Source organism: Rattus norvegicus, chromosome 6 (genome assembly GCF_021556685.1).
Source record: "Rattus norvegicus strain SHRSP/BbbUtx chromosome 6, alternate assembly SHRSP_T2T, whole genome shotgun sequence".
Lineage (NCBI taxonomy): Eukaryota > Metazoa > Chordata > Mammalia > Rodentia > Muridae > Rattus > Rattus norvegicus.
In genome coordinates this window covers 128,541,235-128,559,219 of record NC_141539.1, presented here as the reverse complement: position 1 = coordinate 128,559,219, position 17,985 = coordinate 128,541,235, and the positions used below count along the sequence as shown (strand labels likewise).

General features: G+C 52.8%; 1 protein-coding gene across 4 annotated transcripts in view; it reads left to right on the top strand.

The window, feature by feature from the left end:
- Asb2 (ankyrin repeat and SOCS box-containing 2) overlaps positions 1-15,729 on the top strand; it is a 35,952-nt gene extending 20,223 nt beyond the window's left edge. For 2 of the 4 annotated variants that reach the window (XR_015621819.1, XR_015621820.1), the window contains exons 5-11: positions 454-609; positions 2,100-2,345; positions 5,365-5,536; positions 11,041-11,602; positions 12,507-12,660; positions 12,792-12,945; positions 15,191-15,729. Coding sequence is in view for 2 of the 4 variants with exons in the window: in XM_087552895.1 (XP_087409021.1) it covers positions 454-609; positions 2,100-2,345; positions 5,365-5,536; positions 11,041-11,602; positions 12,792-12,945; positions 15,191-15,327 (1,427 nt within the window). In the remaining 2 variants the exon portion in view is untranslated. 4 annotated transcript variants of the gene reach the window in all.
- Positions 15,730-17,985: the final 2,256 nt, after the last annotated feature.

Genomic DNA, 17,985 nt, shown 5'->3' with positions numbered 1-17,985 from the left:
GTGTGGAAAGGCTCAGGCACAACTGTGCCTGTGCTCTGCCAAGGCTGTTCCCACCAACTGTGGGACCCTGGGCGAGCTCTGCCTCGTTTCCCAAGTCCATCTCTCTATTAGGTCAGATTAGGATTCATAATACCACCAGGCAGGTCGCTCCGGCCATCGAATGGCCCTAACTCCCACCAACCACACCAGAGAAAAAGTTCCATGAGATGTGACCATTCTAACAGTGACTAAGAGGGCAAAGGAAAAATAGACACTTGAGGGCTGGGGGCTCAACCTCAGAAGGCTTCCCAGAGGAAGTGGCATCTAGTTCCATTTCTATAGTGGAGAACCCAAGCGGGCCCTGGGGGATGAAATGAAAACAGGCTGGGCTTATTAGAATTCAGAGGAGGCAGTTCCATGCCTATCCTTGGAACTGCAAGGAAGTTGGAACACAGGTTTCCTGCTCTCCCCCAGCTTACCCAGGGACCATTGACCAGCGTACACTGCAGGAAGAGACAGCACTATACCTGGCTACGTGCAGAGAACACCTGGACTGCCTCCTGTCCCTGCTCCAGGCGGGGGCAGAGCCTGACATCTCTAACAAATCCAGGGAGACCCCACTTTACAAAGGTGAGTCCCTAGGCTGAGCCAGGAAGCCCAGAAGCAAATGGGCAGCTTTCGGATTGCTCCTATGAGTAGAACCCCTCCAAGAAGCATGGTGCATGCTAATTATGCTAATTAGATCTCGAGTTTACACATGGGATCACCCAACATATCCCACAGGTCAACATGCTGGGGTGGGGGGTGTCACTGAAGCCTTAAGTTGAAAAGATGGGGCACATGTCTGTGGTTTCCATCAAGCGTAGGCACACACTCAGACTACAAGCACGCAGGGCTTGGCAAGGGGCTGGGTGGGAATGTGTGGAGGGGGTGCTCATAGAGGGGTGTCTGGACTGAACCCCAGCAGGAAGGAACTTACCAGCCGGCTAAGCTTCTGGGGACAGCATGGGCAAAGGCCAGCTGGTAAGGGAGGGAGTGCATACCTCTGCTATGTCTATGTAAGCAGGAGCCTCCTGGCTAGCTCAGTACTAGCTCAAAGGTGTGCACTGGTTGCAACAGGCAGGTCCCGTGACAGTGGACAGGCGACCCATCACTATAGCTGGCACCTGTTGAGTGTGTATGTACTGGGGATGGTGTTTTCCTTAAGCCTGCCTATGCATCTCCACACCTGTGAGTGTTGCTAGCGTTCTCCTTTGATATGTAAGGACCAAAGGCGCACCTGTGATCTGGCATCCGGCACATATAATGCTCTGCAGCCAGTGAGGGCTGGAGAGCACTCAACAGGGAAGTGTCTTCTATAGGGCCCTTAGCTGTTACCTAGGACCTCAGCTGTCCCAAAGAGAGCTGTAGGGAGAATGCCAAATACCAGTCTAGTGGCTTGGCCTTGGATCTATTAGGTACCAAAGCCTCAGGCTCCTGGCTCCTGAGTGTGGCCTCCTGCGGACCCTCCCCTGAGCCTCCTTTAGGAAGGCTTTGCTGTGTGGTTTACAGAGAGAGGACTGGCGCTCATGAGGTGGAGAAAGAAGCCCATTGAAACACCACGGGCAGTTAGTTGCTCCCCCTGTTTGCCGTCCCCTCTCCAGGGAGGTTTCAAGAGGCATTAATTGGCTCGCATTCCTTGGTGACTCCAACGCCCTCTGTAGCTCCCCTCGTGAGAACTGTGGGCGAGAAGTTGAAGAGGAGGTTTGAGGAGGATGAGGAAGATGGGTTGTACTCAGAAGATAAAGCCAAGCTAAGTGAGCAGCAACCTTTGCTGTATAGATGTTTTCAGCCCTAGTGTCTGGTGTAACATTGAAAAGGATGATGAGTTAGGGACACTCTAGAACATTCCCGGGGACAGAGTCTCTGGACATGACTTCCTGGGTTTGAATCCCAGTTCTGACACTTAGTCTCTGTGTGACTCTGGGAAAGTCACTTGCCCTCTCTGTGCTTCACCTGCCTCATTTACAGACGTAGGTACTGACATTGGGTTCGTTCTTCAAGGGTAGTTGGAAGGATTAAACTATTGAACTGTCAAACCTTCAGGGCCACACTGACTGTTTTACATCTCCCGGGTTCAGCCTGTGAGCGCAAGAACGCGGAGGCCGTGAGGATATTGGTGCAATACAATGCAGACGCCAACCACCGCTGCAACAGGGGCTGGACGGCCCTGCATGAGTCTGTCTCACGCAATGACCTGGAGGTCATGGAGATCCTAGTGAGCGGCGGGGCCAAGGTGGAAGCCAAGAACGTCTACAGCATTACCCCCTTGTTTGTGGCTGCCCAGAGCGGGCAGCTGGAGGCCCTGAGGTTCCTGGCCAAGCATGGTGAGTGGTCACGCAGAACAGCTGCCAAGGACCTCAGAGGTCAGCTGGGAGGGAAAGTTGTGCTGGCTCATCTTGTGAGCATCCTCTGATCCAGGGCCCTGCAGGGCTGTGTTGGGGATTCTGAGGCCAGGTTTGGGTTCAGTAGAGCTATGGTGAGGTGCTGCTAAGTACTTCCTGTCTTACCATCTCAGGTCCAGCTCCACATCCCCCTTTCACAAAAGAGGAATCTGAGGCCTAGAAAGGGGAAGTAACTTATCTGCAGAATTAGTTGTACAGCTCTCTAGATTCTTGGACTCTTGATGCCCAAACCACTACACATCGCACTGCTGGGCCAGAGAAGCCTCAGATGGAGATCACATCCTTGTTTTGCAGGTGATTAAAAACCAAGGACCAGGGTAGGAAAGTGATTTGTCCAAGATCACAGAGTAAGTCATCGATACACATGGGATTTGAACCCAGGACTCTGCTCCATTTTCCCATTTAAAAAAAAAAAACAACACAAAACCAAACCAAACAAACAAACAAAAAGACAAAACTTAACAGGAGAAACTAAAACCATACCACTTGATTCGTGATGTTCCAAGTAGCAAAGACTCAAAAACATGAATAAAAAATCCTGTGTACTTTGACAACCCCCCTCCAAGCTCTCCTGTGATTGACTTTCCCTCTTGATGGAATGAAGGCCCATCCTGAACACTGGAGAGGCTGAGGCTATGCAGAGGCTGTGCTGCAACAAATCGGTGAGGACCTACTGTGTGTCAGGCCTCCTGCTGAGCATAGACCTATGATGGACAGGGTGACCCAGGTGCTGTCCTAACCCCACTGTATACTTGAGGAGATCAAGGCTCAGACAGGTTAAGTGATTGCTCATTGAGAGCCTGGATTTGACCCGTGTCTGCCTCTCAGCTGAGGAGATTGACCCTGGGCCTGACTAAGGCTCTTAGCCAGGGATGACTGCAATGAACACTCTGACAACACAGTGGAGTCCTGGGGCTCCGGCCAGCAGCCATGCTGAGGGCAAGGGGGCACCGTGGGGGAGAGGAACCCTCTCTCCAGGCAGTCGCTCCATCCCCTGTTCCCTTCGTAGGAGGTTAGAGTCAGTTCCTATACAAATATTTTCCTTGTGTGAGCAGGCGGCTTTGCTGGCAAGCCTAGGCCTGCTGGGGAGCCTAGGCCTGAGGCCCAGAGGCTTGTTCCAGGTGTCCCTATACTGTCCCTCTGAGGGAAGGGCCAGCCTCTGCCCAGAGCTCTGTCCAGACAGCAGGGCCTTCTGAGCCTGGCACTGTGTTTTATCACCTCATTTACACCTTGTCCTAAACACGAGAGGGCAGGACCATGATTCTTGACTAAGAAACAGGTAAACCGAGGCTTCTAAAAGCTGCCAGAGGCCCCAGTGCTTGGGAATCATGAAACAAAAACTTTAATGGTTCTAATGGGCCCTCAAAGGCCTGTGCTCTTCTCACAAGGCCAGGCCAGTGCACTGCTGCTGAAAATGAAGTCCTCTGACAGGGTGAGATGAGTAGAAGGCTCTGAGAGCTGTGGTTGACACAAGCCTTTCATTTCAGGCTTTACCCTTCTACCTCAGCTCATTTGCATCTGCAGAGGGAAGCCTACTGCAGGGAAATCACATGCATGGTTCCTTCTCTCCCTCCCTCTCCCTCCCTCCCTCCCTCCTTCTCCCCCCCATCTCTCTGTCTCTGTCTCTTTCTGTCTCTCTCTGTCTCTCTCTGTCTCTCTCTCTCTCTGTCTCTCTCTCTCTCTCTCTCTCTCTCTCTCTCTCTCTCTCTCTCTCTCCTTCCCTCCCCCCCTCTCTGTCTCTCTGTCTCTCTCTCTCTCTCCATGAGATGCAGATGTAAAAGACCCAGGTGAGGGCAGGAAGCCGCTACCAGCCTTCAGTCCCCTTCCTATCAGCATGGCTCAATGTTTAGTTATTTTTTAATTTATTTTTATTATTTTTAAAAGTGTATGTGTATGTGTGTGTGCATGCATGTGTGTATGAGGGCATGTATGTGTATGTGTGTATGTGTGTGTGCATGTATGTGTATGTGTGTATGTATGTGCATGTATGTGTGTGTGTGTGTGTGTGTGTGTGCACGTGTATGATGTATGTATGAGTATAAGTACCCACAGAGATCAGGTCCACTAGAGCTGGAGTTACAGGTGGTTGTGAGCCACCGTGTGGGTACTGGGAACTGAGAAGCCAGTGTCCTCTGTAAGACATGTGCATGGTCTCCACCATTGAGCCATCTCTCCAGTCCCTGGGCAGTTCCTTAAGAGGATGTCAGAAGCCAGTTCTCTCCTGCTTCTGATGGAGAACAAAACCAACCCAGGACTGAGGATGCGGCTCAGTTGGCAGAGTGCTTACTGAGCATGCACAGAGCCTCGGGTCACTCTCCAGCACTGAATAAACCAGCACTGTGGTTCACACCTGTAATCCCAGCACTGTAAAGTTAGAGGCAGGAGGTTCAAAAGTTCAAGACCATCCTTGGATACACAGAGAATTCAAGGGGAGCCGAGGCTACATGAGAGGGTGCCTCAGACCAACCAAACAACCAACCACAACCGACCGTCACCCATCAGCCCCAAATCCAACTACCAGAGTCAGTAGGGTTTCCTTTAAGGAGTTTGTACTCAGCTGGAGCTGATGCTGCTGTCAGGCAGGGCACAGCCTAGACCCATAGTGAGGGCTGAAAGCCTCACTCCATCTTCTGACCATGTATTCAAGTTTGGCTTCACATCTGTGAGTGACTATCCGGGGTCCTTTCATGTCCCGTGTCCTGGTCTGTGATGAAAACTTGACCTCCCAAGGCTCCATATGGATTCAGAGAAACAGCGCAGGCGTGGCTTTGTGATAAGGAACCTACACTAGCTCTGATGTCTGAGGGATCCATGTGGATTCAGACAGTAGGCATGGCTGGGCACAACAGTGGTCAGCTGGGAGGTGCTCACCACATGGTGGCACTGAATTGCGGCAGAACCACCGATCATTCAATTCATGGCTCCACCCCTCCCTCTCCAGGTGCAGACATCAACACGCAGGCCAGCGACAGCGCGTCCGCCCTCTACGAGGCCTGCAAGAACGAGCATGAAGACGTGGTGGAGTTTCTTCTCTCGCAGGGTGCCGACGCTAACAAAGCCAACAAGGACGGCTTGCTTCCACTGCACGTTGCCTCCAAGAAGGGCAATTATAGGTCAGTCTGTAGCCCTCACCATGCACAGCACAGCTCTCTGGGGATGCCCAAGGAGGGCAGGGTAGGGCAGGGCACTTGCTCTCCATGGTCAACCCATAAAGTCTTTCCAAGGGCTTGCTGGGGCAGAGGTCATGATGGCCTCTGTTGTTCAGATGAGAAGGCTAGGGTAGACAGAGCATGAGTGACTGGTCCAAGGTCACACACTTGTAGGTAGCGGGAAGCCATATTCTTCAAACAATTCAGCTACAGAAATTCCACTTAGGGAGCAGAGAGGAGTATGAACTCCCGACTGCTTGTCACTTTCTTTCCTTCCTTCCTTCTTCCTTTCTTTCTTCCTTGCTTTCTTTCCTTCTTTCTGTTTCTTCTTCCCTTCCTTCCCTCCTTCCCTCCCTTCCTTCCCTCCTTCTGTCCCTTCCTTCCCTCCTTCCCTCCCTTCCCTCCCTCCCTCCTTCCTTCCCTCCTTCTCTCCTTCCTTTCTTCCCTCCTTCCCTCCTTCCTTCCTTTTCCTTTCTTCCTTCCTTCCTTCTTTCCTTCCTTCTTTCCTTCCTTCCTTTCATTTTGTTTTTTGGTGGGTGGGAGAATGCAGAGATAACCGGAAGGGCAACCAGCAGTAGCTGAGGATGCCTACAGCAAGGGAGAAGGACCAGTCACCGGGCACTTCCCCACCCTTCATGCTCTAGAAGCAGTCTGTGGGGGGTGTGGGAGGAAGTCGTATATATTCGTATGTGCTCCCCCCCAAACACAGAGATGAACAGCCCACACACATTCATGATGTGATGAAAGGTCATTCAGACCTAAGCTCCATCGTAGCCTCCATAGAAGGCACCTGGTAAGGGTCAGAGCAGAACGCACTGGAGGCTGCCTGTATGGGCTCACACACTCCAAGCCCCTCCCAGGAGCATGGTCACTCCCCCTCTTCAGTAGCCTAACACTGGCCATGGCAGGAGATTATACTCCATGGAGTAAGCAGGGTAAGTATCTCTCTGGCACCTCCAACATCCCCCTTCATCCGAGAGCCAATTGCTACACCCACACTGTAGGATACTTGGTGGGGCTGGTGTGTGTGTGTGTGTGTGCGCGCGCGTGTGTGTGTGTGCTGGTTGTTCTTGCAGACAGACACTGGTCATTTCTAAAGTGTGGACTCATTGCTGAGCTGTGGAACGGCCTCGTTTACAGAACAACAAACAGATCAGGTAGCTAAGAGCCTCGTGCCTCAGTGGGACCAATCCTACACCTGTGTAGTTCCCAGCCACAGACCCTGGCAAGCTTTCTTTTTATTTTAGGCAATTTTCACTAGTTTTTAAATACATCCCCCCACCCAGATGGTTTTCAAAGGAAACATTCACCACAGCGCTATAGTGAGACAGTAATTCACGGTTACGAGAAAACCCATGCCGCGTGCCCTGGAAAGTGCTCTAACTTTCCGGACTCTCAGAGAACAGATTATGTTCAGCATTGTCAGTAAGACAGGGGGCTGTATGGGGAAAGAGAGACAGCCATGGAAAATGAAGCCAAGGGCCCAGAAACCTACACTGTTCCCCAGAGTCCCGGACCTTCTTGTAAGCACACACAGCCGGTTTTGGAGGGCTATCCCGTGAAGGGTTAAAGTTGGATTCCCAGCAGCCCCTGCCACCTGGCTGGGCCACTGCTCTTTGCTTGCACCCTGGACGTGTGGCATCAGAGGTCTTCCCCAGGCTGGCCTCCCGCAGGCTGAGCAGGGATTTGATGTGACATTCCATAGGCATTCAGCCACCTGCCAAAACACTCAGCCTACCCAGGGCCCAGAGAGGGAGAGCGCAGCGCTGGGAGCCTGAGGCATTTGCCAGATGTGCCTGCTCTTCAGCACACTGGGTGGGGCGGACTGGGGCGTGGCTGAAAGAGGAACCTAGGATCCCATCCCTTAGGCACATTTTCTGTCCTCCATTTCCAGTGTCCTGTAGAAGAACAGGTAGATTTCCAAAGACCCTGTGATCTGGACAAGAATGTGGCCAAGGGCCCCTGAGGGCAGGGGCTCCTGACCCTGACTGTCCAACCCTGATTCAGGCCCCAACTTAGATAATAGCCCTGGCCTGGGGCGGGGTGCCAGGATTTCCACATGGTGCCTGAGTGAGTTCCAGGAACTTAGCACCTCTCTCATGGTCAAGGGTCAGGCCAACATGGTCTCTTGACTAAGGTCTCCTCTAGCTTGGTGCAGCAGGACAAGGTCTGCTGTCACTGCTCAGGACTTGGACTTCTGCTTTCTAACAGCCTACTGTGTGCATATTCAAAGAAAGTGAGAGGTGCTAGCCTCAAAACCAGGCTTGGCAAGTGAGACGGAGTGGTTCTGCTTTGCCTTGTGGGTGCAAGTCCACCCCCCCCCCCCCCGCTGGGATATATGAAGAATACAAGAAGAAAAAGGGCTCAGTTGGGAGGGGTCACTTCTGAATTAAAGGAGGTGACTGTGAAGAACACTTTTAAAGGACGCCTGGCATACAGTCGGTGCTCGGTGACATATTTATTGTCACTGTCACTAGTATACCTCACTGTAATATGATGTGTGTGTGTGTGTGTGTGTTGTGTGTGTGTGTTTCAGAGAGGTTAGAGGCACGTGGGAGATGGCCCCGCATTAGGCTGTTGTCACCAGGTCCATGTGATTCTGAGATCTGATGCTTCCTCATTACCTATTCTGTACCCAGAATTCCCTGTGCTCTCATACTAATGGCATCTAGCTTGAACCCCTACTCACTGCTCCTGGGCTGGGTTAAGTTAAGGCATCAGCACTATGTCAGTCAGGCATCATGGTAAGACCATATAATTAGGGTCTTCGTTGGGATCCCAGCTCAAGGGCCGGGAGAGCCTGAGGGGACCTAGAATGATGTCCTAAGTCAGAGGCCGCCAAACAGTCTCTGATGTCATCCTAGATACTGCAGGGGGCCTCCCAGTAACCGTCCTGGGCTGGGTCTGTTTGGCTTTTGGGGGAAGTCAGCTCATCCTAACCTATTTCTTGGAGTCACCTGCTTACTTTCTGCCCTCTGTCCCACAAAATGATCTGCTAGAAAAGAGTCTTCTGCATGATGGGCTGTCCACTCAGGCACTCTCCATGGCTAGAAGTGAAAGACCTAAGCCAGGCACAGTGGCATATGTCTGTAATGTCAGCACTTGGGAGGTAGAGGCAGGGAGACCAGAAGTCCAAGGTCATTCATGCCTCTGTATGGGACTGAGGCCATCCCGGACCACAAGAGATCATGACTCAAACAGATAAAAGAAAAAGAGAATTCTGCCCTGGTGTGCTGCCCGCCTTGATTCAGAGCCAGTTGCTCTGAATCACTCCAGCCCTGGGTCTCTGTTTCACCCTGTATAAAATGGCAGCATCGTCCCTATGTCTGTCAGAGATGGCCAGCACAGCACACTGACCCTTGATGGCTAGATCCTAGAGGAGAAGTGCAATAGCCTGGCCCAATGATGCACTAAGCCCCTGACTTTATGCTTCTGGGACTTGGGGCAGAGACTGTCAAATTCCCACATTTCTGCTCCTTTCCGTGGTCTGGCCAAGGAGACCAGCTGGGGCCTGCAGAGGTCCCAGCCCATGGGCCAGCCGCCCAGCCCACCCCTGTCCCCGTTCTTTCTCGTGCTCGAGCACGTCACGGATGTTACCCTGCATTTGTTGGTCATGGCGGTGGTCCAGGGGCCCCAGCCCTGCTTTTGACCAGCACCTCTGAAGAGGAGGTCAAGCCCCTGGAGCCTGCACAAATAGAAATTAGGAGGCAATTAGCTCCCCTGGGTGTGTGAATTTCCTTTTGAGGTTTCAGAGGCAGATCTTAGCCAAACTCAGAATCGCTAAATGCAATAATGTTGTCCCCGGAGATTCCAGCAGGAGGTCGCTGGCATCCTGGTTCCAGGAAGTTAGAGGCAAGAAGAGTGTCAGGAGTCAAGAGACATAGGAACTGGGCTGGTGGTGGCACCTGCTTCCCCCTCCTCCTTCCTTGACATGGCCTCCTCCTTAGAGCACCATAGGAGGCTGTGAGGTCACCTGTCAGCAGGGCTTGGATGGATTAGTGCCTGAAATCAACAGTGTGAGCTGAGCGCTTGTTCTGGAAGGCAGCAGGGATCCAGGGGATGAGAGCCAAGATGAGGAGTCCTAGGGTCAGGAGCTGAGATGAGGGGTCCTGGGGTCAAACCCCTAGAGCTATTCCATGACCTCCTATTTGTCACTGGTTTTCTGAGCCCCGTCTGCTAAAAAGATAGACACAGCTTGCTCTGGGTACGCCATGGGGTCTACACCGAGGGCAAAAATGGGCCAGGCAGGTTGACAACACTGTGAAAATTGCAAAACCCCATGACCTATCAGCTGTCACCCTGATTGCTACACCAGAAGTCGGAGAGTAGTTAAGAGCGTGGCCAATGGGATCGGACAATCTGAACTCAAATCTTGTTGTTCCCACTTCCTGGCTGTGTATCCTTGGGAAGTCACGCACCTATCCTGAGCTTCCTCATCTGTAATTCGAATACAATCGCCAAGAGTCACTCAGGAGAACTGTGAAGGTTAATAGGTGAAGTGCTGAGATCAGTGCCTAGTCCCACAGTCAGGAGCCAGGGCCGTGGGAGCTCCAGCCTCAGCAGTGGCTGGCCGGAGCTCTCCATGTCAAAACTGGGCCGAGGGGCCGGAGAAGCTGGAATTATACATTCAGGAAAAACAAACAAAAACAACTGCATCTTGTAGGAGAGGAGAGAAGGAGCCACATAGGCACAGTAGGTGAATGGGTCTGGGTTGAGACGTTTCCTCTTCCCTTCCCTCACCATGCCTAGAGGTTCCACCAGATGCCAGAGCATCGAGATGGGGAGGAAAGACAATTCAGCCCCCGAGTGCCCCTCCCAGCAAGTTCCTTAACCTTTCCAAGCCTCAATTGTTCTCATCTGTAGAGTGGGGGTAAAAAGACTTGCTTTACGGGCTCTCATAGCAACAAAATCAAATCCTCAGGTGTTTCTTCTCTAACAGGGCAAGGATTGGCGCCAGATTTCAGTATCCAACTCTATCTGCTACCTCCCACAGAGAGTAGAATGGGCCTTCACTGAGTGTGAGGGACTTCCTGTCACCTTCTCCAGAATCCTGAGAGCTGGTCTTTCTTAATAGTGGATCAGTAATTTGTCTGCATGCATGGCCATACACCATGGGGGATGGTCGATGCCGGTGGTTTGCCAGAAGAGGGCTTCAGATCCTCTGGAACCTTAGTTACAAATCCTGGTGGTTGTGAGGCTCCCTGTAGGTGCTGGGTCCTCTGGAAGATCTGGAAGATCATCCAGAGCTCTTGATCCCTGAGCCATCTTGCTATCCCCATGCATCCTTTATGTACTGGGGAGTGGGTCCACGTGAGATGCTTGAAATCGCCAATCTGAGGTTTTTCAGAACGCACCAGCCAGTTCCAACCTTTTCCTGCTAAGCAGGATTGGCCTCTGGGCGCCCTCTGCTGGCCGCGTCGTGCCCATGAGTCCCGTCTCCTGACCTACTCGTGCTCGTCCTCTTACAGAATAGTGCAGATGCTGTTGCCTGTGACCAGCCGCACGCGCGTGCGCCGTAGCGGCATCAGCCCGCTGCACCTGGCGGCCGAGCGCAACCACGACGCGGTGCTGGAGGCGCTGCTGGCCGCGCGCTTCGACGTGAACACGCCTCTGGCTCCCGAGCGCGCGCGCCTCTACGAGGACCGCCGCACTTCAGCGCTCTACTTCGCCGTGGTCAACAACAATGTGTACGCCACCGAGTTGTTGCTGCTGGCGGGCGCCGACCCCAACCGCGACGTCATCAGCCCCCTGCTCGTGGCCATCCGCCACGGCTGCCTGCGCACCATGCAGCTGCTGTTGGACCATGGTGCAAACATCGACGCCTACATCGCCACTCACCCCACTGCCTTCCCGGCCACCATCATGTTTGCCATGAAGTGCCTTTCGTTACTCAAGTTCCTCATGGACCTCGGTTGCGATGGCGAGCCCTGCTTTTCCTGCCTGTATGGCAACGGGCCACACCCACCTGCCCCGCGATCCGGCCGCTTCAACGACGCGCCCGTGGACGACAAGGCACCCAGCGTGGTGCAGGTGCATGGAGGGAGGGTACAGGAGGGTTTCAGGGAAGGTAGGGTAGGGTGATAACCGTACTTAGGAAGCAAGTTGGGTGAGCGGTTATGCCCTAGGAGGGCCGTGGTGGAGAATGAACCCTTGAACGTTTATCAGAGGCAGACTCCATGGCTCATACAATGATTCAGTCCTCGTTTTGATTTGGGAACCCTTAAGGAACCCACAGTGGGGTAAGAGATTGGCTGGAGAGGCGGGAACTCTGCAAAACTTCAGGACCAGTCGCCTGTGTCAGATCTTCAGTGGACAGGAAGGGGACAGCAGAGCAGGTCAGGAAGACTCCTAGGACACAGGACAACCAGGCATGTGATGTAGGCCTGTTGTAAGTCGGGTACTCCGAGATACAAAGGCAGGAGGGTTGCAAGTTTGAGGCCAGCCCAGGCTGCAGAGTAGGCTAAAGGTCATCTTTAACCACTTAATGAGGACGGACCTGTCTCAGAATAAAAAAGCAGAGGAGAGCCTGAAGAGACAGCTCTGTCGTGAAGAACGCGTATTGCTCTCACAGGAAACTGGTTTCGGGTTCTTAGCAACACCAGGATTGGCTCATACCTACCTGTGACTCCGGCTCTAATGTAACCCCTCCCCTTGGCCTGTGGGGCCACCCACACTCATACACACACACACACACACACACACACACACACACACACACACACCCCAAATATATATATATATATATATATTAAAAATAAAATAACTCTTAAATAAAATATACTATAAGAAAGGACCAGGGCTTGGATCAGTCACAGAACACTGAGGATGCCATAGTTAATCCTCAGTTAAAAAAAAAAAAGCCAGCATTTAAAATGTAAATGAAGCTAGAAACTACTAGAAACACTTTGTTGTTAAAGGTCGTTTTTTTGCCTAGCAACCACCAGGCAAGGCTTGTCTACTGCATACAAAGCATTCATGTTCCTAAAATTCTCCTTGGAGTGGAATGGCATAGACCCCATTTACGGACAAGGAAATGGAAACGCAGAGAAGCGATGGGGCCAGCCCAACTTGTCCGTCTTGCATGTCAGGTAGTAGATGCCAGTGCCCAGAGGGGCTCTTGCTGAGGGGAGGGGTTTGTAGACGGGAACCTTTCAGGCCTTAGACACCTATCCCACACCTCTCGGACCTCACCTGAAAGAGTGGTGTGCTCCTATTCCAGTTCTGTGAGTTCCTGTCGGCCCCGGAAGTGAGCTGCTGGGCGGGACCCATCATCGATGTCCTTCTGGACTATGTCGGCAACGTGCAGCTGTGCTCCCGGCTGAAGGAGCACATCGACAGCTTTGAGGACTGGGCTGTCATCAAGGAGAAGGCAGGTAGGGCTGTGACTGCTGCTACCAGCATATCTTCTGCCCCACAGAGACCCAGACCTCAGGCAGTGCGACCCGTACCTGCACAGGCTGTGCGTGGCCGTGCTACGCAGCATTCTCGAAATGTGTTGATCCTTCCCCTGGGATGGTAGCCACAGGGCCTCAGAGAGATCATGTCATCTGGGCCACAGTCGTGTAGCTAGGAGGTCGCAGGCTGGGTACCACCCAGGTCTGACCGCATGTTAGTCCCTACATCAATCGGTTTGACGTAATCCTGGCATCCCGAAGGAACTCTGGATCAACTGCCTGCATTTTGGGGTTGCTGACATATGGGGGCACCTGAGGAGTGGAACGGCAGGCGGAGGAGTGGAGGGTGACCTAGGGTATTTGCCACTGAGGAATGCTCATGAAGCACCCAGATCTCACCCAGAGGACAGCTCCTGACTCCACAGGGCCACGCAGATCTGGAGTCTGTGTCCCCACCGGAGCAGCCCAAGCTCTTGTAGCCTTTGTAGGGACACTCAAGGTGGCTGTGATGATGGACTGTCACCCCTGAACAGAGGAAGAAGGCAGGCTCACCACCCAAACCCTTCCAGCCCTCGGAAGGTGAAGCCTAGCTAGCTTGAGCCCTAACTACTACAGGATCTTCCCCTGGCAGGGATCAGGGTGAACAGTTCTCAGTTGATGCCTTTGACGAAGTTAGTGGGCAGCAGCAGGGGACGGTTGTTGTCTGTGTACCACCCACTCCGGCACTGCTCTATTCTTCACTAACAGATCAGTCATTGGCTGCTGCTACCACGGTCCCTGGCCACTAGAGGGTGGAGAAGTCCACGCCCAAATGTGGGCCCCACCGTTCTGTCTTTGCTCCTGCTCTTTTTAGAAAGGGGTCACCTCTCACAAGTAGACTCCCTCCCAAGGACAGAGAACTGTAGTAAGTACTTGTGAACAGATGATACACCGTTCTGAAGCCTGCCTTGATTACTTTAAGGCAGAGGTTTTCAAGCTTCCTCATGCTGCGACCCTTCAATACAGTTCCTCATGTCGGGGTGACCCCCCACCCATAAACTTATTTGTACAGCTACTTCCTAGCTTTGGTTTTGCTGCTGTTAGGAATCAACCCACAGGTTGAGAACTGCTTTAAAGTCACCCTCCTCTGGCCAGCTCCCCAGCTTCTAGGTGCTCAGAAGATGACATTATCATTCCGGGGAGAAAGCAGGCTAGCCAGTCCCCAGGTTCTCTGTGTCTTGTGCCACATAGCAGTGGTCTTTACTTCCCTCCCCTCAGTAAAGGGCCTTCCTGGAGCAAGGCTGAGGCCTCCTGCCCTGAGTGGCAGGGACAGAAACACCAGGGTTGTGGGTGTGCGATTGGGGGTGTGGTCTCCTGTGCTCTCCTGTGGGTATGGGATTGGGGGTGTGGCCTCCTCTGCTCTCCTGTGGATGTGGGATTGGAGGTGTGGCCTCCTCTGCTCTCCTGTGGGTGTGGGACTAGGGGTATGGTCTCCTCTGGTCTCCTGTGAGTGTGTGATTGGGGGTGTGGCCTTCTCTGCTCTCCTGTGGCTGTTGGATTGGGTGTGTGGTCTCCTCTGCTCTCCTGTGGCTGTAGGATTGGGGGTGTGGTCTCCTCTGCTCTCCACTCTATTTTGCTTTCCTCTCACTTCCTTGCCAGTGGCCTCTTAAGCTAGGCAGGCACTTGCCATCTTCCTCACTGGGAATGCATTGGCCTCAGTCCCTCACCAGGAACATTCCTCATGGCTCCTCTCTACATCCTCCAGATGGCCCCTCTGCATCTGTGGTCCAGCATGTGTTTTTTGAATGGACTGATGGATGGACGGATGGACAGATGGATAGATGTGTAAATGAATGGCAGCATGTTTTAGTTTGACAAACTACTTCCTGTGCCCAAATAAATTACCCTATTTCCGAATATCCCTTTACCTCTGTTTACTCCACCTCCTGACTGAGCAAACACCACAGCATAAGGTACTCCAGGGGTCTCTGGGAACAACCAAGCAGCAGGCTACAGCCTTCAGGGAGTTCTCCAGCCCTACTGCCAGGTTTTGCCCACTTCATCCGGCTTCCCAGTGACAGCAGGAGCCTGGGAAGTGGATGAGGCTTTTACCCTGATCACCTTGGGCTGTGCTAATCCACACAGATGAAGGTATAAAAGAGGCACAATGCCAGTCCCAGTTTTGGGGACTGAGCAGCAGGCACCCCTATGCCAACTGTGCGTCTGCCATTTCTCCTCCTCCTAGAACCTCCAAGACCTCTGGCTCACCTCTGCCGGCTGCGGGTTCGGAAGGCCATAGGGAAATACCGGATAAAACTCCTGGACACACTGCCCCTCCCGGGCAGGCTAATCAGATACCTGAAATACGAGAATACACAGTAACCAGCCTGGAGAGAAGGTGTGGCCTTCAGACTGTTTCCTCGACACCCCAGGCGGCCTGCCTCCAGGCCCCGCTGGGGTCAGAACAAGTGTGGTCCTCCTGGGTCTCTACTAGAGCTTCGCTGGAAGTAAGAGCCGATGTGCGGAGTGGAGATGGCGCCTCAGCTTTCAAACTGTTCTGTGGATGGCAGACCTGCTCTCCTGGCCGTAGCCAGGGACCGTCAACCTGGGGTCAGGGAAGAGCTGCTCTGGGCAAGGTGGCCCAGGCAGGAATCTTGGCCTCACGCTGGAGAACTTCTAGGAATGAGTTCACCTAGGGATCCTCACTGGACTCTGAGCTTTCAGGTTGGGAGGGGGAGCCCCGCCTGAGTACATCATTGAGTACAATAAACATTGTATACGGAATTTTTGCCCTGTGAAGTTCCTGCCCTTCACATGCTCCGGACTGAGGTCCTCAGCCCTGCTCCTGGCAGGAGTAGGGGTTAGGCAGGGGGAGCGGGGTACAGGACCTCTGAAAATATCACCTTTGTGGGGCTCTGAAAGACTCCTGAGGGTGTGTCCTCATGGACCAGGAGAGATGAAGTTGGTCTTCTACTGATTCGGTTGCCATGGAAACCAGAGCTTCATCACTAGCTAGAGGCCTATGCTCACAGGTCACAGGCCTTTGGTACCTGGGTTATCTTCCACCCTTCATGACTTGCCTTCTCACTCCTCTTCTGCTATAGAAGTTAAAAGAATGAGAAAAGCAACCCAGAACTGGAGAGGGCTAGGGCAAGTACAGAAACCCTGGCTACCACGTTCCCATGAAACGAGCAAGGCAGGCACAGACATCCTGTTTGCAGGTCATGCAGGTGAGCACTGAGGCCCAGCACTGTCATTACTGCTGTTCGAGGGCCTCTGGGACCCAGAAGCTGAGGCCCGCACGCACTGTTTTTCATGGGAGTTCTTCAGTGTTCTCCCTGCATGCAGTGAAACTGGCTCCCAGGCCAGGTTCAGCACCAACAGAGCAGGCTCCCTTGTTGAAAGCTTGCACTTAGCCTAGCCTAGCCTAGCCTAGCCTAGCCTAGCCTAGCCCAGCCTAGCCTAGCTTAGCCTAGCCTCTTACTCCGAGGGTCTTCAGCAAGGGTCATTTCTGACCTTTCAGAGTGCAAGCAGCTGGATGGGTAGAGGCACAATGGCTAAGGCGGACTCTGGGTTTCTCTTCTGGGACTCAGTTTCTTTGTCTGTATAGTGGGCTGGATGGTTCCTGATGCCCTTGCTGCCTCTGGCAGCCCTAATTTTCACGAGTAGATCCTAGTGTTTATAGGAAAAGAAAAAGAACTCTAGGCTCAGAAGGGCTAAGCAGCATTGTGTCCACACCATCAAGGTCCCGATGAGATGGAGGAGGGGAAGGAACTTGCCTGAGCACACATGGCAAAGTCCCTGCAGGATTCGTTGCAGCTTTGTGCTTGGCTGCCGTCCCTCCACGTTTTATTGGAGGAAGTCTGGAGGGAAGCTTGCATCCTCTCTCCTGGAGATGCATACCCTCGAAGGTAAAGAGGAGGCTGCTAAGGGTGGTTCAGCTCAAGGTTCCCTGCTTGCATTTAACCAGGAAGTAAAGCTATCAGAAGGGAGGCTCTTTGGTCTATGCGCTGTTTGGGATACAGACAGGTGGATGGGTTATAACACTCCAAGGCCCCCATTCAACCTAGAGTCCTACCAGGCAGCAGTTACACATCCTCAGACCTGAGAAACACGGGTGTTGGGCCAGGTAGTTGCCCAAGGGACTCTCTAGGCAGAGGGATGGGAGCGGAGTTCAGCTACCACACTTGGTAGTCACTGTCTATCTGGTGTCAGACACCCTGGCCTGCACAGCACCAAGTTCCACCTTGAGCTTTCATAGATCTCTGCTTCTGTCTGCTCACAGCCCAGATACTGAGTCTGACCTGCAGCCTGCCCCAGTGGCCAGTGCTGATTGGTCAGTGCTTGGGGTTGCCTCAACATGAAGGGTTGTATTAAAGGGTCTCAGAGTTAGGAAGGTTGAGAGCCAGCCACTGCATTAAAGCCTTCTGCCTTTATTGTTTAAATTTATTTATGAGTGTGAGATCGTATGAGTTTATTTACACCGTGTGTGTAGTTTCCTATGGAGCCCAGAGAGTGTCAGATCGCTTGGTGTCAGATTATGGACATCTAAGCCTTCAGCGGTGGAGGCTGGAAACCAAACCTGGGGTTTCTGTAAGAACAGTGAGTGCTCTTAACTACTGAACCATCTCTCCAGTCCCAGCGTCTGCTTTTAAATGAAAAGTCTTCTGGCTTTTAAAGGGATGGATCTGCAGGTGCCACTGGGGAAGCCAAGCCCCAGCAGGAAAACACTGGTTTAGGACCAGGACTCAGACAGGGCGGGACTCAGCGGCACCTGAGAATACGTGACTCTAAGAGTGGCATGGTGGGACAGTATGGTGTCCAAGGCGCCCATGGCAGTGAGCAGCTTGAAGTGTGACTTTCTAATCTGCCAGCGTGGAAGGACCTCCAGGTGCCTAAGTGTTGGAGGCAACATCATGTAATAAGGAGGGATCAGACTCTTATCTATAAACAGCCCATGTAGCAAATCTGTGACCAATCTCACTTTTGGGGTGAGGGGATCTCAGTGCAGACAAGTATCTTGAGTAGTCGGTGGTAGGA